General features: G+C 46.7%; 1 protein-coding gene across 1 annotated transcript; it reads right to left on the bottom strand.

The window, feature by feature from the left end:
• Nucleotides 1–566: 566 nt before the first annotated feature.
• Nucleotides 567–24,362, bottom strand: LOC142012775 (all-trans-retinol dehydrogenase [NAD(+)] ADH4). The gene is made up of 9 exons (XM_074993541.1): nt 24,239–24,362; nt 17,506–17,607; nt 15,867–16,008; nt 11,289–11,376; nt 10,273–10,504; nt 8,844–9,104; nt 5,231–5,366; nt 1,629–1,767; nt 567–950 (listed from the first exon to the last, which is right to left on the bottom strand). Exons 1-9 carry the CDS (start codon nt 24,254–24,256, stop codon nt 926–928), a joined length of 1,143 nt encoding a protein of 380 aa, XP_074849642.1. The 5' UTR covers nt 24,257–24,362; the 3' UTR covers nt 567–925.
• Nucleotides 24,363–24,960: the final 598 nt, after the last annotated feature.

The raw sequence follows: 24,960 nt of genomic DNA, 5'->3' as shown, positions 1-24,960 counted from the left end.
GTGGAAAAATAAAACCAGAATACCTCTCTGAAGCAAACAGGAGCAGTCTGGGGATGTGAAGCCTGGCCAGTGGGAGGTGCTTACCTAGTGCAGCTCCCCAGGGGCACACATGGCTCTGTGGACCCCACCGCCCTCTTCTGCTGTCATTGGCTGCAATTCCAGGCAATCAGCCAGGAAGGAGATGCCTCCAGGCAGCACTTCTTTGCACTACTGATCTCCCAGCCAGGGGGAGGGGAAGCTGGTGGCCTGTGGAGCCACTTCCTGCCCCACACCAGGCTGAGCCCATGGGCTGGATCTGGTCCTAGTTTGCCTGATTCTGACCCATGAGGCTCGGGGCTCCACACCCTCTAGCCCACAACAAGCCAGATGCTGGGGATGGGAGTCCTGGGGACTGGATCCAGGCAAGCTGCAGTGTGGATCTAGACTAGGGCTGGGGGTTCCCCACCCCTGTTTTGCAAGGCTCAGTCCCTTTGTGTATGTAACCCGTAGTCACTTTGAGGCTGTTTTCAGTCTTGCAAGGCTACACGAACAAAAATGTAATGGAATGAATACTCTGGGTATAAAAGCTAGGAAACACATTTTCCATCATTTATTATTTAATGAGATTAGATACTGTATACAAATTAGAAAGAACATATAGCGATGTAGCAAAGAAGCATATTGCACTAAAGCGACCTCCTGTCTGCATATCCATGTATAAATGTTACATATGGGTATCATACATTTACATAGCACTTACAGCTGTGTATTTATAGCTGTTCTCTGTTGTGACCTTTGGTGTTTACCTATTCTATATTGTTAAGCACTGAACATAAATACTTTCAGAAACATGCAAAGGGCAGACAACTGAGTCATTAAGCAGGGAGGCTGGCTGAAGATGAGGCTGAAATTCATAGGGGAGTCTGCAAAAACTTAAGTTGAATCCTTAAAAAACCAAGACGGTTCTGGTGCTGCAAACAGAAAATAGAAAATATTTCAATGTTTATTTGTAACTTTTTAACATTTGTGCATAGCACCTGCATATAGACAATGCTCACTTTTTACCCTTTGTGGCTGCATCTGTTCCTACCTCTGTCTGTTGTTGACCAGCTTAGCAGCTTGTGCTGGGAGGGTGAAGTGCTAGCATCCAGAGGCACTAAGGCAAGGCAAACTTTTTTTGGCTCTGCAGTAGGCCAGAATGTACCAGAGGGTACCTCCAAAATGTCCCCTCACATTCATCCTTCAAATTGTGCAAGTTGAACACAGTGCTGTGCGATGAATATACTCAGTACATATCTCAGGAATAAACTATATAAATAATTTCAGTGAAAGTGTAGCGTAAAAGCCTTTAAAAAAGAGGTTTGTCGGTGCTGATATTTTCTTATAAACAAAACTAAAAAAGGAGGTGTTTAATTTAAAAGTAGATTTCCCAGTCCCTCCTCTGGAAGCACATGAATCCCTGCCTGATACACTGGGCTGATTAGGAAACTATGCATGAGAGCCCCTTGAAAATACTGATTACCTGGTCAGATGTGCTTTGCTAAGTGAGTGGCAGGAATAAAGTTTTGGTGGGTTTTGAAATGACATTTTATTTTATAGTTGCTATATTGGCACAATAAGGCTGATTTAATTTCTTGATAACACCATACCTCTTCCCCTCACACATAAGATCAAAAGCATCGTTGATTTTGTCAAATGGCAGAGTGTGTGTCACCAAGGCATCCAAATTGAATTTCTTTGCCATGTAATCAGATACCAGCTTTGGTACAGAATCTACGCTCTTCCAACCTACAACAAAGCATGTAACACTCCAGATCAGATAGGTTTATAACTGTAACAGAGAGGTAACTGTGTTAGTCTGTATCCTAACAAAACAAAAAAGCTATCATGTACCACTTTAAAGACTAACAAAATAATTAACGTAGCAGAGGGGCGTTGCTGGCACATGATGGCGTATATAACGTTGATTGAAGTATAGGAGAATGAGCCCCTAATGCTGTAACTGACATGGTTAGGTTCAGTGATGGTGTCTCCAGAGTAAACATGTGGACAAAGTTGGCAAAGGGGTTTGTTGCATGGAAAAGTTCCAGGATTAGTATTATTGTGGTTGCTAGTGAGAATTCCCCTGAGGCTAGGAGGTTGTCTGTAGGAGAGAACAGGCCTCTCACCCAGAGCCTCTTGGAGTGTAGCACCATGTTCCAGTATAGGGTGTAGGTTGGTGATGATGCTGTGCAGGGCATTGAGCTGGGGGCTATAGGTAATGACAAGTGGTGTTCTGTTATTGATAGGCTCAAGAGGGTCACTTCATGAAGCTGTGGGTGAGAGGTCATCATATGCCAACAATGCCCCTCTGCTGTGTGTGTTGGACAAACTGGACAATCACTTGGCCACAGAATGAAGGGACACAAAGCAGACATTAGGAATCTGAATACACATAAACCTGGCAGTGAGCATTTCAGTGGAGTGGGCCATTCTGCTAAAGACTTTATGTCTTACAACAAAGAGACTTTAACAGCAGATTACAAAGGGAAATGTGAACTGCAATTTATGCTCAGATTCAATACTTTGACAGTTGGCCTTAACAGAGAGAGCATCACAAAGGCAGCTTTCCTGTCTTTGATAGTCATAGTGATCTCGGGCAGGTCACTTCCAGTTAGTAGTTCTCTCCCCTCCAGCCTCCCCCCCGCCGCCCCTTTCTATTCTATGTACCTGATTTGTCAGTTTTTATTTCAGTTTGTTTTGTATCTGTGTTATAAAACCGTCCTGCCATTTCTTGTACAGCACTGTCACCAGATCCGAAGCAGTGGGTCTGCCCCGTGAAAGCTCAGCACCTAATCAATGATTTTGTTAGTTGTTGAAGTGCTGCAGGACTGCTGGTTTGTTTTGTTAGGTTTCTGGCTTGGTTAGAAAAAAGGTAATTTTGGTTCAGGAATAGGAATTCAGTCAGGGATTCACTTCAGGAGGGGATGTGTGTGCAGGAGTGCCTCGATTTTACACAAGGGTTCCCTTCCCACACTGCCTCGCATAGATCGAGTTTTGCATAGGATGGCGGGTTGCTTCTTTCCACCAGCAGAACGCACATTCTGCAGCTGGGGAAGCAGCAGCAGCACCTGGAGCTCCTTTTGCTAGGTAAGTCCTGGGGCTGGGGGGCCAGCTGGGGAGCGTTAAGCCTGGCGGTGGGTTGGGGCTGTGGGAGGGGGGCAGGAGGGTTACGCCCAGGATGGGTTAGGGCTGCAGGGGTAGGGGTGGGGGCAGAGTTGAGCTGGAGCCGCATGGGGGGGGCAGTTGAGCTAGAGCCACGAGCAGGGGTGGCGAGCCGGAGCCGAGCTCAAGTGGTGAGCCGGGCCACGGGGGGTTTGAGCTAGAGCTGCTTGTGGAAGAGGGGTCGAGATGGAGCTCTGCTCAGGTGGTGAGCTAGCTGGGGGTTTGAACCGGGGCAGGTCGGGGGTTTGAGCTGGAGCCACGCAGGCGGGGGGATTTGAGCCAGAGCTGCACACAGGGGTGGTGAGCTGGACCTGGGCACGGGGCGGGGGGCGCTGAGCCAGAGCTGCACGTGGGTGATAAACTGACTGGGGTTTGAACCAGGTCTGGGGGAGTTGAGCCCGAGCTGCGCCTGAGGGCTGGTGAGCCGGAGCCATGAGCGGGTCCTGGGGGGGATTTGAACTGGGTCCCTGTGGGGGCCAGGGGGTTGAACCAGGGCTTGGGGGAGCAGGATTTTGAGTTGTGCTTAACTTGCATTAATGTGAGTTATGCACAACTCAGAATCACACATTTCGAGGGTTTACCGTACTGTGATTCTCCCCCAGCGCTCCCATGGGAGAGGTCAGCATTAGCTTATGGCAGGGAGTCTGTGGAAGGTCCCCCTCACCCCACAGGCTGCCCAAGAGAATATCTGGATCAACGCTCGTTCTGCCCTCTTGTAAGCAGGTCCTTCTTCATGGGGTCTACTAGCTGCCTCCCGGCTCCCTTGCGGGACTGAGGCTACAAGCAGCCTGTGTCACCTCAGCCTATCCTTCTGGGTGCAGTTTCCACTATGGTGATGTCCTGGTTGTGTTGGTATTCCCCGGCAAAGCTCAGGGAGTGAAAAAAGCTGTATTTTGTATGACGAGAGGAAAGTAACAGCAGCCTGGTCATTAAGTCAGTACTCAATTTCAACATGTTTTCCTGTGAGGTTGTTTAAGTTACCCCTAGTTACTGCTGGAATTACCAAGTGGCTCTGTGCTTCAGCCAGCTACCCACCCGGGGGTTACCAGGGACCCCTGGCCAGTCCCCGGGGCTGGAGCTGCTGGTGGGGCTCCCAGCCCCAGGGATTCCAGGGCTCCATTGAACCTGATTGGGTCTCTGGGTTTGGAGCAGCCTGCAGAGCTCCTTGCCCCAGCTGGCTCCCACCTCTGGGGCTGCCAGGGTTTCCCCAGCCAGGCTCATGGGGTTGGAGCTGCTGGCAGGGCTCTGTGCCTCAGCCAGCCCCCCACTGCAGGGCTGCTGGGGTCTCCCACCCCCCCCGGCTGGGGTTCCCACAGCTGGGGCTGCCAAGGTGTTGGTGTAGAGTATTGGTCCGTACTGGCACAAAAACAGCGCTGCATTTAGGGGTAAATTAGAGTGAACTAACAGTGCAGAACACTGGGAGCCAGGACTGGTGGTTATAAACAATCTACATGGACTGTGGGAAACTTGGCCTCACCCACAATAAATGGACATTTGGCTAACTAACATCATGCTGGACCATGGATGCTGACTGAGGAGAAAGTGCCACATTAGAGAGGTTCAACCTGTAGTAATTGCGGTCTTTTTCAATGAAAATAATTACAATGGTTCACATCTAAATAAAATGATAGGGTGAGTATACTAGACTTTGGGCGTGCAATTTTTGGCGTTGCTAAGTTTCACAGGATTCAATAAATCCAGATTGCTCTCTTCATTCTCCCCTTGTGAAATATCTCACTGACATAGTCACTCACTTGTATGGAAACATTCTGCTTTTCCTATAAAAATACAAAACAGCATACAGCTCGGCTTCCAAGAATGCAGTGTGCAGAGAGGGCAAGGTTGTGCAATTTTGGATTAATTTTCTTGAGCTGGATGATAGACAGTCCTTTTGTTTGAGTTTATATTTACCCACATGTAGTGCAAAACAACCACAATATGTTTTTGAAAATATATCTTAGATCTCACGTAAGATGAATAATACTGTTCTTCTATCCCCTCCATTCCCGGCCGCTTTCTTACGGCTAAACTATGTAGGAAAACTGACCTCCGAAGAAAGTGGCATTTATTTTCTTTCCCATTATCAGTTGCATGGGAGAAACGTTGATTGTTTGTCCTCCCACCGCCACTCCAACAATCACACAAGTTCCCCAGCCTACTGTGGTGCACTCCAGGGCAGCTTTCTGAAAGACAAAGCATACTCCAATTTAAAGGGCAGAAGATGAACTCATTACAGTTGTGGGATCAAACTTTTTTAGACTTTTATGGAAGTTTGAGTGAGGACTGAACTCCTAGCCGCAGGCTAAGAGGTACCTGAAGCTGGGTCTATACTTGCTGTGGAAGATCGAACTCCTTGCAAGCCAGCACGGATTAAGGAATGCTAATGGGAGGAGCACTCCATCAGTGTTCTGCAGTGAGGACAGAGAAGAATATCGATTGCTGCTAACTTGGTTTTTGGTATGCAATTGGCACACCTAAAATTGTGTAGCAGCCGTCGACATTCAAGTTAAGTGTAGACCCAGCCTTGCTGTCTACAGAACCTGGCTAATTGTCAAAAAACAAGGATCAGGAGAACAGTAGTTTTCATCATGGAAGAAAGAGTGTTCAGAGCTGCTGACAATTAAAAGTGCCTGTCGTACCCATCACTGCAGTTCAGCTAGACATAAAGATGATCTAGAAATTTGCAAAACAAGAAAGATTTCTTTGACATAATTGTTATGATCATGAGGGTTAGCCAGCAGTCTGGGAGTAAAAGGGTTAACCTCCTTAGCCAGGTGGGGTTGGCCTGTAGGAATGTAGGTAAGAATTAAATTTTGGCTCCTCCCTCTTCTGTTCTCTGTTCCTTTCTTCTTCTCCCCAGCCATGAAGGAGAGAGACACAAAATATTTCCCTCCAAAAACGGGCCCTCCAATCTTCTGTACGTATGGTAAAGTTTAAATAGATCCGTTAGGCTTTATTGTTTTATGGTTTGGGAAGTGGGGTCTGATGTCTGTGCACTTTTTAGAAATGTTCTTTTACTCTCCTTGTAACTAAGTTCTAGGCCCGTGGTGGAGACTCCCCATGTGTTTTACTTTGTGACTCTTCCATCTAGTCATGAGGCTTGCAACACAAATATTGTTGTAATAATAAAAGTTCTTTCTTTTTCTTTTTATTAACTTGGTGTTGGTTAATGTTTGTGTCCTGGTTTTTACTTTTGGGGCTGAGATTTCCCAAGTAGTCTCTCCCTGGTTTCCTTATTATTGCTTGGGTGGTGGCAGCAAATTTTATCCCCAAAATCTAAGGTTTTTAGGATTTGGGGGGGGAAGTTTGTACCAAAACCTGGTAGATAAGGTTTTGGAGGTACTTTTGCTGGCCCCCACTTCTGCATTTATCTTGCTAGAGTGGGGAAGGAGCCATAACAATAATAATACAGAAAGATTGCATGTGTTCTTTATGCCTTCCAAAAAGTCAGTATAGTACTGTGTTTCGTCTTACCTGGTTAATACCACAATCACCTGACTTAAAGACAAATGTTTTACAGGAATTCTGCTTGTTTTAGTAATTCATTTTTACGTCATTTGTATTAAAAATTAAATAGTGATTCCAGTAAATGTCAGGGCCATACTCTCCTTGGGTTGAACAAAACCAGAATTTGGTCCTGGAATCATATTCTTGTAAATTTATACCTCATGCCGCAAAACAGTTTTGTTTTCAGAGGCGATCCCAGGGGTCAGCAACTCCCATTATGGGTGCCAAGAATGGCACGTGACCTGATTTTTCATTGATACGTGAGGTGGGAGCTCAGCCCTGCCAGGCCGCCTGTGGACTAACAAAAGACCAGCTAGTTCTTCCAACCAACAACTAAACAGTAAAGCTCTGCATTTTAATTTATTTACTAATGAAACTGTTGTAAGTGGGATTGTTAGTGACTTTAAAAACTATCAGCAGCACTCCGACCATACGTGGAGGTCAAATTTTGGCACTCCACCTCAGAAAGGTGGCTGACCCCTGGATTATCCCATAATCTTGTAGCTCCTGAATCCACAGATGTGCTGGGGTATTAGGAGACAGGATAAATATCGGACCTCTGTGGTATACTCAGTACCAGTTTGCATGGGTTAAGTAGGATCAAAGAAATTAGTAATTACTAAATAATTATGGGAAAAAAAGATTGAGGAATGTAATAAATTTCTGTTTTTGAGGATTTCTGGTTTATGGAATGGCACCATATGAATCTCTACAACACCAAAAAGGGAGCAAGGGATAAATTTATATGTACCCTCTTGGAGGAAACACATAGAGGAACAAGATCGCACATTTAGCTTATGTAACTGAGGGCTGGAAATTGAACACTGAGGTTATAGGTTTGTTTTGCTGATTGGTGCAACTCGTGAGAACTAGAGAAGATGCTTTATGGAAATGCCTGAGGTAATGTCTCACTTATCTGGTTCTCTTTCCCAATCAGTGAGAGGGATAGTGTCTGAGTTGACATCTAGTAGGAATTTGAGAGATTGCCTTTGGCATTCCACATGATGCAGTGGCTAAATGAACATGTGTTACGAGCCCACAAACCTGCCCAGAGCTAGATACAAGGAGCTGGTCAGCACTGGTCAATTTCCTGGCTCCCATAGTGGTGGGGAGCCAGGAACCAGGTGGCAGCCTAGCTCCTGACTCCCCTTCACTGGCGGGAGCTGGGAAACTGACCTGCACATCGCTGGTCAGTTTCTTGGCTCCCTCCAGTGGAGGGGAGCTGGGAGCCAGGTTGTTGCATGGCTCTCAGCTCCCCACCACTCCCAGGAACTGGGAAGATGCTCCTGTCAGCCCCCCACCAGCTGGGGAAGTCATGGAGAAGCCAGGGTGGCAGGACTGTCTGCCTGCCCAGCTTCCCCCAGCTGGGGTATCTTGGGGCTGGAGCAGGGAGCAGGTGGAGGAACTGCACTCCTGCCAGCCTCCTGCCCCAGGGAATCCCAGGATTTTGACTCATGTTAACGTAAGTTAAGCACAAGTGGAAATTGCGTATATCAATGGTTTACTGTACTAAGCATCCATCTCCCAAAATGGGCAGATCTCCCTTTCATTAAAACGTGCAGCCTCAGCAGGTGCTTCGTGAGTTCTGCAGAACATTTTGCTTCCCCAGAAACAACATCTCAGGGAGTTACAGCTAAGGAAGTGGACCTTCCAGTACCCCCTCTGTAAAGACACTGTGCAGCCCATAGAAAAGTAGGGTTAGCCACTTTATTCTTGTAAGTTCCACATCAAGACTGTACCATATTGGGAGGAGCTATTCAGGGAGACAGCTGCAGGGATGGTCTTTAGAGGGGCCTTGGAGGGGGTGTATTTGTAATGAATTATTACTGTCTTGTAACAAAAACAACAATTGCAGTGTAGCCGACTGTTTTTTCCCAATGAAGTGGTCATATCACACCTGTTACCCCTGAGACCAAAATATAAATACTGTAATGGAACTCTAAACTGAATTATCATCAGTGGGGTAAAACTAACCTGTCTAAACTGAATTATATGCTTCAGTCACTAGGGGCACTGTGTGTAAGAGGCCTTATTTAAAGCTAACCTTAGCCAGACCTGGCAGAGCAGTAAAGGATCTTGTAGTAACTGTATCTAATATGCATAAGCAAGCTGTGTGTCCAGTCCATATCTGGTACAGAAAAACATGAACGTACCATGACAGCAACATTGCCGATGCATTCAATGGCAAAATCAACACCACCACGGTTCATTTCGGTTATCACTTCCTGAATGGGCTTCTTGAAATCCTGAGGATCGAGGCAGTCGGTGGCTCCTAACTCTTTTGCCAGTGAAAATTTATCTTTGTTGATGTCAATTGCAAAGATCCGAGAAGCACCAGCAGCTTTACAGCCCATGACAGCTGACAGGCCGACTCCCCCCAAGCCAAAGACAGCGCAAGTAGACCCAGGTTCGACCTGTAATACTAAGAATGGTTAGGCAATGGCTTTAGAACTCTGGACACAAAAGCAGCTTTCTAAATGTTTGTCTGTGAGCTCCAGCTCTTGTCAGTAAACCACAGTAAATGCACAGGTTGGATGGCACCATATCCGTTTTACTGTTTGAAAAATAAAAGAAATGACCCACTTCTTGTGTGTTTAACGTGTCCTTTGATTCCTGACTCACCCAGATTATGCCTCTCAAATGGCCCTTGGTGTATTGTTTAAATGTTCTTTACTACTAATTAACAACAGAAATGTAGAAACTTGAAACTGAGGTAAACCATCAATTACAGTTTTGTTTTTAAAACTAGAACTGTACTAAAGATTTTAAAAATATATGACACTGTATAAAAATATACCAGCAACACGAGTGGAACTTTTGCATTGTTATTTTACATTGTACCTGCATGTGTGTGTGTGTGTGTGTGTGTGTGTATATATGTGTGTGTGTGTGTGTGTATATATATATATATATATATATATATATATATATATATTAAACTGTGTGGCCACATCCACACGGTTTGCTGCTGCTGGTAGGGTCATGCAAATGAGGGCACTCAACAATGCAAATAAGGTGTTAATTTACAAATTGCGCATTTCATTTGCATACTCTCACGTGATCACTGTCCTAGCTAAAGCTTCCATTGCCACAAAAGAAGTCGTGTAGATGGGCTTCTGTTGAGTAAAACACCCCTTGTCAACAGCTCCTTAATCACTGACAAAAATGAGGGATGAGGGGCTGTTGAAAAGGGGGACTTCGGCTGACAACTCCCCATCTCCATGGCTTGTTTTGTGACAACAGAAGCCTCTGTCGGTAGAGCGGTCACACGAGAGTATGCAAATGTGGTGTGCGATTTGTAAATTAGCACCTCATTTGTGTTGTCGAGTGCCCTCATTTGCATGACCCTGCCGGCAGCAGCACACCATGTAGACATGGCCTGTGTGTACAATGCAAAATGGTTAAGGCTAATGTACTAAAACAGCAAATTCTCCTTTTAAACTAACCGTTAGAGACAGTACTGCACACTAGTTCATGCAAGTAGACCTACTGAATTCATGATAATTATGTGAAACAAATGCCTCATTGAAGGAACTGTTCATGTTAGTATAGTGAGTAGGAGCTGGTCTTTCATTAGCTCACCTTGGCAGTATTGAGGGCAGCCCCATAACCAGTGGAAAAACCACAGCCAATCAGACAGACTTTATCCAGAGGAGCAGCATCGTCAATTTTAACAAGAGAGGTTTCGGCTACAACGGTGTATTCAGAGAAGGTGCTAGTCCCCATGAAGTGGTAAATCTGCTTCCCTCTGCAGGTGAACCGGCTGGTTCCATCAGGCATCAGGTCTTGATCAGAAATAGGTGTTTTAATTTTGCTAGGGAGAAAACAACAACAAAAAAGGAATTTACCTTTCACTGTCTCCTGATGTCAGCCCCCCTCTACTCCAACTCACCAGCCTGCTGCTACTCCAGGCACACTGGCTCCACTCGAGCAAAGATCATCAAACTGGTCTTGGTCGAATGTGAACAGGAGAATTTAGGAAGAGCGCAAGCATCAAACTCGCTTTTATGTCTGTCCTGAACAGAGATTTTAACTGGGGTGTCCAGATGTTCTCCTCTGCTAAACTGTGCACCTCCTGGCTCCTGACACACAGGTTTTTCAACTGGATATTTGAGAACAATTCTCCTGTGACTGTTACTTGCATTTAAAAGCTGGCAAAGACCAATGTTTTGTTCATGGAACTTTCTAAGTGCCTGACAAGCAAGATGACTAGACAGCGGGGTATTCTCTGACCTGACTCCTCTTGGCGAAAAAGGGAGAGGAAAGCCCTTGCATCTCCTCTGCAGAGTGTTATGGTGGGAGACTCTGATCAACATAAAAGGGTGTGCGTGGCTACTATATCATCATTCTTACCACAGTGTAAGAGACATATAAGGGGCAGGAGGGATAAGGCCTGTCTGGAGCTGGCTGTGCTCCAGCTCCTGCCAGTCGTAAGATGGCCTATCTCAACTGGTGAAGGTTAGAGCAGCCCCCAGGCTGAAGCTAAGCAGAGAACCGTATCTGCTTCTGTGAGTGCCTCACAGCCCCTCCGCATCCATGGCCCAGTGGAATAGTCTCTCCTGCTGCTCCCTGCAAGATAAAATGTTTCCAATTCCTACCTGATCTTTTCACAAAGGTTGGTCTTTGGATTCAAGCAGAACTTGCATTGGCCACACTGAGGCATGTAGAGTGGGATAACTTTGTCACCTAGAAGAATCAATATTTACTAGATAGGGTTTCTTTAAAGTTATTACACAATTCGCTGTTATTTTTTCAGTCTCATAGGCCCAGACTTGCAAATTCTCCAAACAGGCCCTATCTATGTTTAGTTCTCTGTTAATTACTCAACCTCTGACTTGCCTGAGTTGTTAAATTACATTCAATATTTTTAGCGCAAAAGATTGTTTGTTTGTTTCTAACGACATTTCTTTCTCCATATTACAATTTATATTTTCCACACAATATGTGAGTCTGTAACATAGCTGAGCAGAATAATAATTCAGATGTTGTTTACATTCCCTGTCACATGCTAGAAACAGGAACAAGCTCGCTGTGCATCTCTTCCAAGCTGGGACTGATAACTGAGGCCTGGCTAAGACAGCTGCAGTTTGCAGCCACTCTGTCAGACATGTTTTCCAAGCAGAAGCAAAAGAACAAGAACCCCCAACTGTGGCTTACCAGGCCTGCTACCAAACTGAGTCCAGCAATATTGTGAAGGGCTTGTGTGCCTTGTATGTACCCAGAAGGTGCTTAAAAACCTAACTTTGGCCTTGTACATAACACACCTTTCATGTACCTCATTCATGGTAAGAGAATAGCTTCTGCATTCTGCAGTGTATCTTCCTGAATGTCTGCTCTTCATTCTTTCCCCTCAATGCAGCTGCAACGGTGAGTCTGTTACCCGCTCCTACCCCAGGTCCTCCAGTACTTCGACTAACACAGATCAGAAGGCAAAAAACAGGTACTTGAGAAGAGATGTTTAATGAGCAAATGGGATCTGACTGCACCAACAAGGTGCAACTAAATGAACTGAGGAGAATGATGCTGCAGATGATATGAATGGTGCATGAGGAGAGGAGAACATGCAGGGAACATGAACACAAGACCCAGGATAAGAGCTTGAGGCTGCTGGGAGAGCAACCAGAGCTGCTTAGGCAACTGGTAGAGGTGCAGGAAAAGCATCTGGAGCACAGAATTCCCCTACACCCTATGCTGAACCATCTGCCCCCCTCACTGACTTCCAACGCCTCCTCTCCCAGGTTCCCTAGAGTGTGTGGGGCAGGGGGAGTCTAGGGCAGCCTTGCACTCAACTCCCAGGGATGTCTGCTGGAACAGAAGACTGTCATTCCCACAGCTGTGATGGACACACAGGGAGCTGTAATTGGCAGCTTGTTCTTGCCCTGCATGAGATCCTGCCCTGGACTCCTTTTCTATATCTGTCCCCTGCTTTTCCTTAATAAAAATGCTGTTGCTCAGAAAGCATGCATTTTTATTGCTTGTGTCAACTCGTTATTTGTGTGTTTGGGGTTTACAGGCCAGTACAGGTTGTACCTCCCTTGTCTGACACCTCGGGACCTGAATGGTCCTGAACGAGAGGATTTGCCAGATGAGGGGAGGTCAGGCCTCCACGCTCGCTGGAAGGAGGCTCTGTTCCTGCAGGGTTCTCCCACAGGGCTGCTGGGCTCCCCATCCTGACTGGGTTTCCCACTGCTGCAAGGCTACCAGCAGGGTTGCATGCCTCAGCTGGCTCCCCACAATCGGGCTGCCAGTGGGGGTCTCTGCCCCAACTGGCTCCCTGCCGAAGGACTGCAGGGCTCACCCCTCTGGCCCTGGGTGGGCCTCTCAGCTTCAGGGCTGCTGGTGGGGCTCTTGGCAGGGCTCCCTCTGTGGCTGGGCTCTTCACAGAGGGTCTTCCCAACCCCAGTTGGGCTCCCTTAGTGGGGCTCTCTGCCCTGGGGCCATCCATGGGGCTCCCCCAAGTGGGTTGCCGGCAGGGCTCCCTGCCACCAGCAGGGCTCCTCCACTCAGCCTTGCACAGCTGGGGTTCTCTGGTCCAGCAACATCCATGGTCCTGCCAAAGGAGGGATGTTGCCAGGTGGGAGTTTCAACTTGTGCACATAATGGAGGGGGCAGCTGGTTAAGAACAACATGCATGACTGTCACACCACCGCCTGGTCATTTGTGAAACCGGTTTTCAAAGCGTCCGTGGTTCTTAGTGGCCTTAAATGTCCTCTCCTTATAGCCCAGAAATCTGGCTGCTCATAATTAGTGGCTGGGTGATCTACCTCAAACCGCCACCCCACACCACCAGACACTTTCCCTCCTCGCTTTCACAGATATTGTGAAGCACAGAGCAAGCAGCTATAACTGGGAATGTGGCTTTTACTGAGGTCTAACATCATCCATAAACTGGGAAAGTGTTGCTTTAGGTGGCCGAAAGCACATTCCACTACCATTCTGCACTTGATGAGCCTCTAGGTGAATTGCTCCTTTCTGTTGTCTAGGCTGCCTATGTATAGCTTCATGAGCCAAGGGAGCAAGGGGTAGGCTGGGTCTCCAAGGATAACTATTGGCATTTCAACATCTCCCTTGGCATTTTTCTGGTTTGTGAAGAAAGTTACATCTTGTAGCTTTCTGAAGAGACTGGAGTTCCTAAAGATGCACGTCACGCACGTTTCCTGACCATCCCACATTGATGTCAGTGAAACAACCCTTATGATCCACCAGCACCTGCAAGACCATTGAGAAGTAACCCTTGTGGTTTATGTACTCTTTGGCAAGGTGGTCTGGTGCGAAAATAGGCATATGCATTTCATCTATTGCCCCACCATGGTTAGGGAACCCCACCATAGCAAAGCCATCCACTATGTCCTTCATGTTCCTCAGTCGCTGTTTTCCCTAGCAGAAGGATGTTGATTGCCCTGGCTTTTTGGATCACATCAGCCTCCGCTGTAGATTTACCCACTCCAAATTGATTCCCAACTGACTGGTAGCTGTCTGACATTGCAAGCTTCTGCAGAGCTATTGCCACTTGCTCCTCAACTCTGAGAGCCACTCTCATTCTGGTTTTGCTGCACTTCAGGGCATGGGAAAGTAATTTGTGAGGTTCAGTGAAAATGGCCTTATGCACATGAAAGTTTTGCAGCCACTGGTCATCGTCCTAGAGCTATAAGTGTGTGGAACCAGAACCGGCGTTTCACTGTGTCCACAGGATTGACTGCTGCCAGCGTATGGCAGTTGCTCCACTCAGTGGTTTCATGCATGTCCTCACATTCTTCTTCCCTCCAACAGCTCCTGGCTAGGCTCTGGACAAATGGCAGTATAATGTGCGAGGTGTTTGCAATGCTTGCCGTAGCAGTTTGAAGTTGAACAGGATCCATGTTTGTGCTGCTATGACATCTGCCTGGATAACCAGGGGAAAAAAGGGCACAACAAATTGTTTGCCATTTGCTTTCAAGCAGGAAGAAGGGAGGAGAGAAATTCATTATTGAAAGCTAACAAGTACCGAGAGTCACCCATTGCAGTGTTTATGTCCCATCAGGCAGTGGGAGCCTAACTCAGAATACAAATTGGCAGCAGAAATTGTGGGCTGGCTACCCAAAGTGTATCACTCTCCAAGTCAAGGGCAGCCATGCTATGGGAAGCATGCTCCATTGAGCTCATTCACCTAGTGAGGACATGCAGCTTGACTTTGTAAATTGGGTTGCTGAAAAATTGACCTTAATAACTTGGACCTAGCCTCATGGTGTAGACATACCCTCAGATACATCAGTGCCTTGAAGCTCTTGCGCTGATTAATTGAGGTGCACCCTGATGATTCCATGAGGAATCAAAACAAATTGAGGACAAAAACAGCTCAAAACCAAAAACCCAAGTGCCACTTTCAGTGTATACCAGCCTGCCTTATCCAGTGTTCCATCTCCAACTGCAACCATCTCTGCTGCTTCAGAATAAGTAGAGATACCCCTTCCTCTGAACACACTGGGAAGGGGAAATCCCTTCCAGATCTGAAGGGATGAGCCCATAAGCATGAGATGTTAGGAACATAAGACAAACTGGAAGGACAATGAAGGCTGCTGAGCCTTTCCCACTGTCATCACACGCTATTCTGTCATGCAACCCCACTCATAAATTTGTCCAGCTTTGTTTGTCACAACTGATAAAGTTGTTTGCCTCCACCACTCCTATTGGAAAGCTGTTTCATAACCTCAGTCCTCTGATCATTAGAAAACTTCTAAAGTCCAGCCTGAGTTTGTTCAAGGCCATTTAATATTCCTTCTTTCTTGTGCTAACTTTGCCCTTTGGCTTAACTAGCTTTTCACTGTCCTTGATGTTTACTCCTGTCCCCTGCAATGTCGTTACAGAAAGTAAGTAATTCCCTGATCACCTTTGGGAGAAGGGTGGTATGAAGGAGGAGTTGAGCTTATGTGCACTGTTTCCAGCAACTGTATTAGTGCCAGGTCGTCTGGCCTAACTCTGGAGCCAAAGTGCTCCTTTATCCCATTGCATTTTATCCCCCATAATGTATAAACCCGAAAGTTTAATTATAACTTAACTTCTAGCCTGATTCTGCACTGGTTTCAGCAGTTCATACCGGTATAAATCATTAACTTCAACAATGTATCATCAACATACAGCCCCAGTTCAGAATGGTGAATAAAGCTCTCACCCTACAATGGTATAGAAAATATAAGTACCTGGTTTAAATTTAGTAACTCCTGGTCCAGTGCTCTCCACAATTCCTGCTCCTTCATGGCCCAGGATGACTGGAAAAAGACCCTCCTTATAACTGGGACTTACAGCATGAGCATCACTACGGCACACCCCCGTGGCAACAATCTGCAAGGGAGCAACACCTTGACATTCACACTGTAGATTGATCATGGAGAATTACGACTGTGACTTGAATCAGATTGGAGAGCTACCCTTACCACTCCAATCCCATCAAGTTTGATGGGAGATTTGAGCTCTTGCCTTGATCATACCAACCCCTGGAACTTCAGCAAGGTCGCAACATTGATGAGTGCCACCTTCGCAGATTCAACTGTTTGCGAATGGCCACCACTTCCCTGGGGCTCCGGGCAGGGAGAGCTGGCAGCTGCTCTGGGCAGGGAGCACCAGCAGCCACTGCTTCTTCGGGGTAAGGAGTGCTGGTGGCTGCCACTTCCCTGAGGCTGAGAACTCCAGCAGCTGCCGCTTCCCTGGCTCCCAATGGCCCTGCCGCGAGTCTCTGCCTCCTGGGAGTCCGCCATATTCGTGAAATTCAGCATTCATGAGGGTTCTCAACACCAAACCCTAGCAAAGGTTGCGACCCTGCTCTGTTGTGCTTTTGCATGACCCAACTATCATCAATATGCAAAGGAAAAAATAAACGTGGATACCCTTTGTATGGAGACAAGTAATCCTAAATTATACAATCATTCTCTGTCCTTTTTGTTGAGAAGCAATGCACAAAGTGAATGAAATCTGATTCTCATGAAATATTGCTAGCCTGTGCATCTTGGTATGATCTAGGGAAGTGGTACGCTGTGGCCCTCTTCAGCAATACAAAGCAAGTATCAATCCCTCTTCAACAGACAGTTAAACTTGAGTGGCAGGTATTATAGGCCAAGGGAGGCACTGCCTCTCCCAGAGCTGTTGCTGCCACCAGACCCTAGTTGTGTGAGTGTGGTGGGGGAAGTTTTTGCTTTTGATTTAAGGTTCTGGGGCAGCTGAGGAAGTGTTATTCCTATGGGAAAGTTTGGGGTCTGTGCAGGGGAGGTGTAGTTGTGATGGGTCTGCCTGGCTGCAGGCACCAACTTGGGGTTTCTCTGGACAGATAGGTGGGAGGGAAGGGCTCCAAAGTATGGTGCCCTAGCCTTCAGTACAAGGGCAGGAGATGGATGGCAGGAGATAAATCACTTGATCATTGTCTTCTGTTCTCCTTCTCTGGGGCACCTGGCATTGGCCACTGTCGGCAGACGGGATACTGGGCTGGATGGACCTTTGGTCTGACCCAGTATGGCCATTCTTATGTTCTTATGTTCTTAACTGGCCATGGGGAGGATATCGTACGGGGGTTGTCTCAGGGTTTTGGGTACATGGTTGACAAGGATCTTGGGGCTGTGGCTGTGAAGGGGGTTAGACAGGGTTCCAGCTGCAGTGGGGGTGGATGGAAGGTGTGGGTCCAGGGGTTAGCCTGTGTGAAGTGGGGCCCATGCTTTATTTATGTTTGTAGCTGATTTTCCCAGCCAGGATATGTTGGTTAATCTTAATTGTTTTTTTCTTTTTCAAATACAATAGCCTTCACTGTTACACTACTTCAGTTTTACAGCAGCATTAAGTGAGATGGCTTACCTTAACTCGAATTTCGTGTTCTTTGGGTGGGGCGACTTCAACCTCTTCAACAGAAAAGGGGCTCCCTGCTTCCCAAGCAATGGCTGCCTTGCATTTAATAACCTTGGAAAGGAGTAAGCACATTTTGGATTTAGAGATTTTACTTTATGCATGCTCTTTGGTGAATTTTGAGAAATAAAGGGCCCGACACTGACCTCATTCATTCTGGGGTGAACCAAGAATAATTCCATTTAAATAAATAAAAAATAAAAAATGCATAACTCATGGACGGGAGATTGATAGTAATGGATATACATCGGAAGTTACGACTTGTAGTAAATTGATAAGGGAAGCAAGGGGACACAAGAACAGATCTGTGGCAAACAGAGCTAAGGAGAATAAAGAGTGTTTAAAATCTATTAGGAGAAAAAGAATTCTGACAATGGTATTGGTCCTTCACTAGATGGAAATGGTAGAATTATCAGTAATAAGGCAGAAGAATCAAAAGTGTTCAAATATTTCTGTTCTGTATTGGGAGAAAAAACAAGTGGTATATTCTAATCCTGTGGTGAGGATAACACTCCTTCCATTCTGCTAGTGTCTCGGGAGGATGTTAAACAGAAGTTACCAATGCCAGCACTGTCCCTAGTGGGAGGTGGGGCCCGGGACACCACTCTCCGTGCCAGGCTCCGCCTCTTCCTGCCTGTGTTTCAGCTACCTTTCCCCCCACTCAACCCCTTCTGCAGTCCTTGCCCTATTGCACCCCTGCCTCCAAGCAATGCAACCTGGTAGATTACCACAGGACCTGGTGCCAGCAGCAGAGGTCAGCCTTCTCCCATACTCACTGTGACATTGTAAAACAGAGTGAACCAGCTCCAGCCCTCTCTGCTCTCCCAGGCCCAGCTCCCAACCCCATCACTCGGGCTGGGCTGTTCAGATTCCTATGGCTCCCACTGCTGCTGGTGAGTGCAGGGGCTGGTACAACCCCAGCTGCCAGTACCAGGCCCTGCCAGTAATCTCCCAGGCCTCCCTGGGCGCTGCAGGGCTCCCCAAAACACAGGGCCTGGGGCCACCCCCCCTAAGCCATCCAATGGCCATTCTGCAGCTAGAGTTATCTGGAGCACAGGACTCTCTAGCCATGTCTCCTTTTTCAGGCCACACCCTGGCGTACTCCCCAGGCAAGAGCAAGCCCTATATTCCATGGGGGTTCACCCACCCTAGCAAAATCATTTGTGTCTGCTTGCCAGTTTTAAGGCTTCTCTGGTAGGGTGTCGTTTAAAATCTGAGCCATCCAATGGCTTAAAATATGAGTAAGCCTCCACTGGTAAGGGAAGGTGATAATCCATCTGTTCTTTCAACAAATTTTATCTGATAGCATTGGCTTATGTTTTTAAGACTTGTACAGATACAAAAATTCACTCTTCTCCTCCTTAGCTATTTAGAATTATTACTTCTTGGCTGAGACCCTTTGTTCCAAATGAATTTGTTTATCTGAGCTATGAACTGATGTTTAAAAAGACGGATCTGTCGTCACAGTCTCCAGACACCGTTCTAATGAGAGCAGCCTGAACTGGGGGTGTTCCTCAAAAATAGCTGAGACAAGACACACTGTTTGAGTCAATGCATGAACATTTTTAAAGACATTTTACCTTTAGCCAGCTAAGAAGCACAGGAATCAGATCTGCCAACTGGCACTGGAAATGTCTTCATTTTTTAAAAATATTGAGTGAACTGTGACTGTCCTATAAAAACTCATTGCAAAATCCATCCCTATGGGTGAAATTCATCACTGTGCAAAGAACTCATAAAGGAATAGACCAGAGTTGGGATTAGGTCTTAGTTAAGATTTATGTGGGTGGGTGGCCTTGTGCTAGTCTTCTGGGCATGTGTGGCAGTTTCAGGCTTGATGGATGGTTGCCCTGCATCATGTGGAACAATTGATGTCAATACAAGTTGAGTGCAGTCTGGTAAAATCCTACCAGGTCAGAAAGGTAGTAGTTTATTTCCTCTTGTCGTGAGAAAGCACAAGCTGCAGTGGGTAGCGATATGGGGACTCTGTCTATGGGTAGCTGATGAATTCTGCTTACTATTATGAAATTGTTGCACCATGGAATTCCTCTCATGTGGCTCATTTGCTGACTGTTGCAGCATTTTTCTACCAGACTAGAGACAACAGGGGTCAGTCTTTAGTTTTTAAATGGTCACTTATTCAGGGGAGATAAAAGGCTGGTCCCTACCCATAAGGACAGATTTACAGGGGAGGAGGTCCTATCAGCAGGGCTTGGATGTGAGGTCTGCACCAGGAGTGCATGCCAGGAGGCCCAAAGCCAGGGACATTGTTTAAAATTTGCTCCGCCACAGAAAGCTAAGGCATGTGAGATTCAGCATATGGATATCTTCAGCAGTCTGACAAGTATCCAGCAGAGGGAGCTTGGCCAGATCCCGGACAGAAGGCAATGATGAATGGACCCTATGAAAGTTGTGGAAGTAAGGTACGTTTGAAAGGCTGCCATAGTGAATCTCTGTGCTGTGCGCCGTATAACGAGTGTACTGGTGGGGCCCAAGACTGTGAAATAATGTAGGGGGGTACGAGGTTGAAGAAATCATCGCAACATGCTAGGGATGCAGCAACCTAAGACCCTGCTCCAGAAGTGTTCTCCTGCAGCGGAGAAGCTGAGAACTGTGCGGGGTATGGAGGACTAGAAAGATGAATGGCTTTATATGAACAGGAGATTTTCAGATTTATTTATATTTGCCATGGTCTGAAATAAACACCAACCCAATTTCAACTGGGGTTCTGTGACCAGTAGTTTCTATCACATCAGTGTCCAGCAGGGTTTGTTTGGTTCTGCCACTGACCCCTGTGGAAGGTGTTCCACTTTGGAAAAATAGTTAAAGAATCCTTGGAGCTGGTGATTGGACCTGGGTCCTTCTCATAGGTGAGTGCCATAGCCTCCAGGTTACGGAGTGAAGATTTGTCCATATGGCAGGTTAGTCCATGGCAAGCTGGGCTAGCATACCGTGCGCTACCTGGCAGTGTGACCTGCTACTGTGCACTAACAACTCCAGGGAGTAGGTCACACAGGCAAGACAGGCAGGGAAATCCTTGTCTTCAACTGATTTGTGGATCTTGCTGGGACTTTGGCATGAGATTAGCATCCAGATTCTAGAATGGAACGTAGTGCAGATGCCTAGAGGTAGAAACTTAAGTGGCCAGGCAATTTTTTTAAGCAAAAATGTAGGCACCTACAGAGCTAAGTAGCACCATGGGAAGGTTTGCAGTTTGCAGTAGAGTCTAAATCTGAGGTCTGTGTCCCTTTGTTGATCTGGGCTTCAGATGCTATATATATGGGGCTACATTAGTGCTTTAAAAAGAAAAACTCCATATGATCAACTTTCATATAGACTCTTAATTCAGATGCTGTTAGTTTTGAGGGCAATAAGGAATTGGAGGCTTTTTAATATGTGTTCATCCTTGAAATCTTGCAGTGTCATACAAGATTCAAAGATACAGCCAAATTAAAAAAATATATTCTGGTACAGTAAATTCTCGAGTTACGTGGGTGTTGTGTTCCTGCAACCCCTGCGTAACTTGAATTGCTGTGCAAGTCCAGGGGAGATGGGAAACAGGCTGCAGCCTGGTTCCCGGCTCCCCTGGGCTTGCAGGAGCTGGGAAACAGGCTGGTTAGTTTCCCAGCTCCCAGAGTAGTGGGGAGCAGGGAACCAGGAGCAGCCTGGTTCCTGTCTCCCTGATGCTTGAGGGATCTAGAACTGACCAGCACATGGACGGTCAGTTTCCTGGGTCTCACAGGTGGTGGGGAGATGGCAACCAGGCTGCTGCTTGGTTCCCAGCTCCCTCCTGCTTAGGGGTCCCAGGACCTGGTCAGTTTCCTGGGTCCCACAAGCAGCCAGGAGCCTGGTTCCCTGCTCCTCTATCCTAGCAGAGTTGGGAAACTGACCAGGGCAGCAGCCTTGGTCAGTTTCCTTGCTGCAGCCAGTGGAGGGGAGCTGGGAACCAGGGGCCGCCACCTCTCCTTGGAGCCAGGAAAAAGCTCCTGTCAGGGGCAGCAAGAGTCAGGAATGGCTGTAGCCAGACAGAATTCTCTGTGCTCTACTCCATCTTGCCCCTCTTAGGTGCTTCAGAGCACAAAGGAAACAGCTCAGTCTTGGAATGCCTGAGATCACAGATGCGCTAATCTCAAGCACAGTCTTTGATGCGTCAGAGCACAGATGGACTGTCTCATCATGACCCTGAATGGACCAAAACCAGACAACAAAAGACAAACGGGCTAGCAGACGACCAGGGCCTCAGGCTGCCCTTGGCTAGTACCGGTGATTGATACGTCTACACATCGTCCCAGGAGAGGAATCTGACGCCCATAAGAAAAGAATGTCTAAATTGTCTCCACCTCGCAGGTGTGAATTAAGTCCCTGAAACTCCCCTGTGAGAATTAGCGTCACGAGACGATCTAACACAATTGGCATCTTTAAGATAAGGAAGAGTATACGTGACCCAAGGGGTATAAAGAAGGGTCCGGCAGTCCCCTCTTTTGGAGCTCCAATTATCTATACCTGCCGGTCAGGAAGGTTTTTGCCTCCCGAGGTCCCAGGGGGTGCCCTCCTCGTACTCTTCTTCCCGAGGGATTGAGTGACAGACGCTGGCCACGCCAAAGTCGGGTAACGCAGGGGTGAGAATTATACCTGCTATGTGTTTTTCTTTTGCGCGCATTTAATAATAGATCTATGAATTAAAGTACTTTTTTATATGCTAGCTGCTTGTAACTAAAGAAGTGAAATATAAGCCTTGTAACCATAAGAGTTAAACAGTTACTATTTATTTGATAAGAAAGCTTAAGTTTTAGCCTGACTCCTCCTGTTACTGTGTAAACTGAACCCAAATAAAAGAACCCCAGCCGGTTTTCGGCTGTATTAGCATGGTCGTTGCGGAGGCGTACTGAGAGCTGAGCGCTGAGTCGTGCCACCTCCACGGGGCAGACTCTTGGGACAGCCGTCAGCCTCCCTGGCTGCCTGCTGCGATGGGACTTTTTCTGTCCTAGCAGTCAAAGACTCAGGTGAAGGAGGCTCTCAGTACAACATTTGGGGCATCCATCAGCCACCCCTGGCTGCCCACTGCGAAGGGACTGTCTGTCCTAGCAGTAAAAGACTCGGATGAAGTGAGGGCACATGTGGTATCTGACCCCCAACCATCGGCTAACAATGGTCAGGAATGGAATCTTGCAATCCGTTAGCAACCATTGTTGCCCTGTTATTCTTTTTCTTATATGATCATCCAATATTTCATCATAACTCTCCCTAATAGTGGTATATTTTTACTCAAATGTTCAGTTTCTTGAAGAAATATGAACTTAGAGTTAATGGAATGAGAGTGTCTTGTAAAATAATTTTAGGTTGTGCTGTCAGGACCTAAACCTGCTTGCATTTAAGTCGAAGGACGTTTTCTCTTATGCATGCCCCGGCCCCTGTCTTGTCCTGGTCAAGCAGGTTATCACCCTGTCCTTACTGAGATATTTCTGACAAACATTTTAACCATAATGCTCAGGAGGACTGAGAATTCTAACAATGCAGAAAACAAAGCACAGCACTTTCCAAGTTGTTTCCTCAATCATGTTTGGCAGTGTGCCATGTCTCCTGAATGTTTGCTGTTCAGACACTGCTTCTGCCAACATTTGTGCATTTGAATAATTCTACCCACATGCGCACTCCCACCGAAGCCACAGAGATAAAATTACTGATATAAATGCATGCAGGATCAGACCCTGAGAGTGTGTGAATTCTTTGGGGTCCTTTAAATCAAGTCTGATTCTAATCCATGCTATGGTCCCATTGGGCATTAGAGTGCTGCAGAAGGACTATAAAACTATGAAGGGGGCAGATACGTTGCTTCTGTGTTACTTGGGACTGGGATGGGACTGAGTTCTGGGGGGTTTTCTCAGGGCTAGAGGAGGAATGACTGCTGTGCTGTGCATTTCAATAGCTTCCACCAATGTAATGGCCCCTGTAGGCTGCTGCCCCACCTTTTTCCTCAGTTGCACCAAACAGATTTCTGGCAAACTTCTGACAAATACCATTCTGTTTTGCAGCGTGCAAAGGACATTGTCAATGCTAAATAAGTAAAAATAAATAATACTGAAATAAAGACGGAAGGATTGGGTCCCTTATACTGCACTTAGCCCAAGTTCTGTAACATTCAGATACTGTTATTCATACTGGCATTCCAGGGAAGTAGTTCTATTTCTGAGCAGAACAGCACATCTTCCAGGAATGTGCTCTTTTCTCTGATTTGCCTCATTTTGTCCAAGGTCAATTTTTTAAAGGTTGGATTTAATAAAACCCCTTATCTGCGCCTCTTAACTTCAGAAACAGCTTCACTGCATAGTGGTGCCCATTCCCTGGGGTGGGGCTTGCTCTCAGCGTGATCCTGCTACTCTCTTTCCCAGTTATGTGATCCGTCTTCTCCCCAGAGCCCCAGGAATATCCAGGGAACCCAAGGACAGCAACATCTCTTACTTTTCTCTCCACTTACTGCGCTCTGCAGCACCCTGAGCAGGAGGCATAGGGATTCGTCAGACTTTCAGAGCACTCTCCAGCTGTGCCGTCTCTCCCCCCTTGTCTCTGCTGCAGAGGAAGAGTGCAGCTGGGGGTACCTTCACAACACTCTGAGAAGATGCGTTCAGGCTGTGTAATCAGATAGGCTTGGAAATCAGCAACAGACAATCTTAAGCCATCGTCTTACTTTGCCCACAGTGCTCATCTTCTTCCTTTCTCTGGAGTCTCCCTCGGGAAGGAATCCGGGCTCAAAGAGTCTTGCTCAGATCAGCTGTGCTAGCAGCTCCCTCGGTACAGCACACAGACGTCTGTCCAGGGGGCTGTCTACACTGCCCTAAATAGCAGCTAGCGTTTTGGTCATTCCACTCCCCTTTTCCCTCCTGCCACAGCGCTCCTCCCACTTCCTTCTCCGCAGTTTCCAGGATTTACTCGACCTTTTGTTTGCCTGAGATGTGAAATATTAAATATTCTAGCTCACAAAAATGACTCTTTCTAACTACAGGTGAACTTGTATTGAATTCTGTATGTATTTCTGTGGCCTAGCAAAATAATAAACGCGCTGTTCATGCTGCATATCACATACTAAGCAACAGGAACAGAGACATCACTTGGCTTGGACTATGTTGACTTGCCGGATGATGGCTGGACATATATTTGTTATTATTGTTGTTTGACTTTGAAGGGAGAAGGAACAGTCCTGAGTCTGTAAGGGAAAACCTCCTCTTGGTACATATCTGCAGGTCTAGTAACAAGAAAGGAAAGAGTGCTTGGCAACCAACCCGATGAGAGAAGTACACTGGTGCTTTACTGTGCAGCTGGTAAATGCAAAACTGCTAAAAATAGACTAAAAGAAACCTGAAGCTCTGGAAGACTCAGGTTTAGGCCCCTTTCCTATAAACAATTTTGAAG

Source organism: Carettochelys insculpta, chromosome 4, assembly GCF_033958435.1.
Source record: "Carettochelys insculpta isolate YL-2023 chromosome 4, ASM3395843v1, whole genome shotgun sequence".
Classification (NCBI taxonomy): domain Eukaryota; kingdom Metazoa; phylum Chordata; order Testudines; family Carettochelyidae; genus Carettochelys; species Carettochelys insculpta.
The sequence above is the reverse complement of the archived record's forward strand: the minus strand, read 5'-3'. Positions and strand labels throughout refer to the sequence as shown.

Coding starts and splice junctions, on each gene's coding strand:
- LOC142012775 (XM_074993541.1), bottom strand. Junction 1,768..5,230: donor AAATGCCACTTTCTTCGGAG/GTCAGTTTTCCT, acceptor GCTTTGTTGTAG/GTTGGAAGAGCGTAGATTCT. Junction 951..1,628: donor CTTATGTGTGAGGGGAAGAG/GTATGGTGTTAT, acceptor TTCTGTTTGCAG/CACCAGAACCGTCTTGGTTT.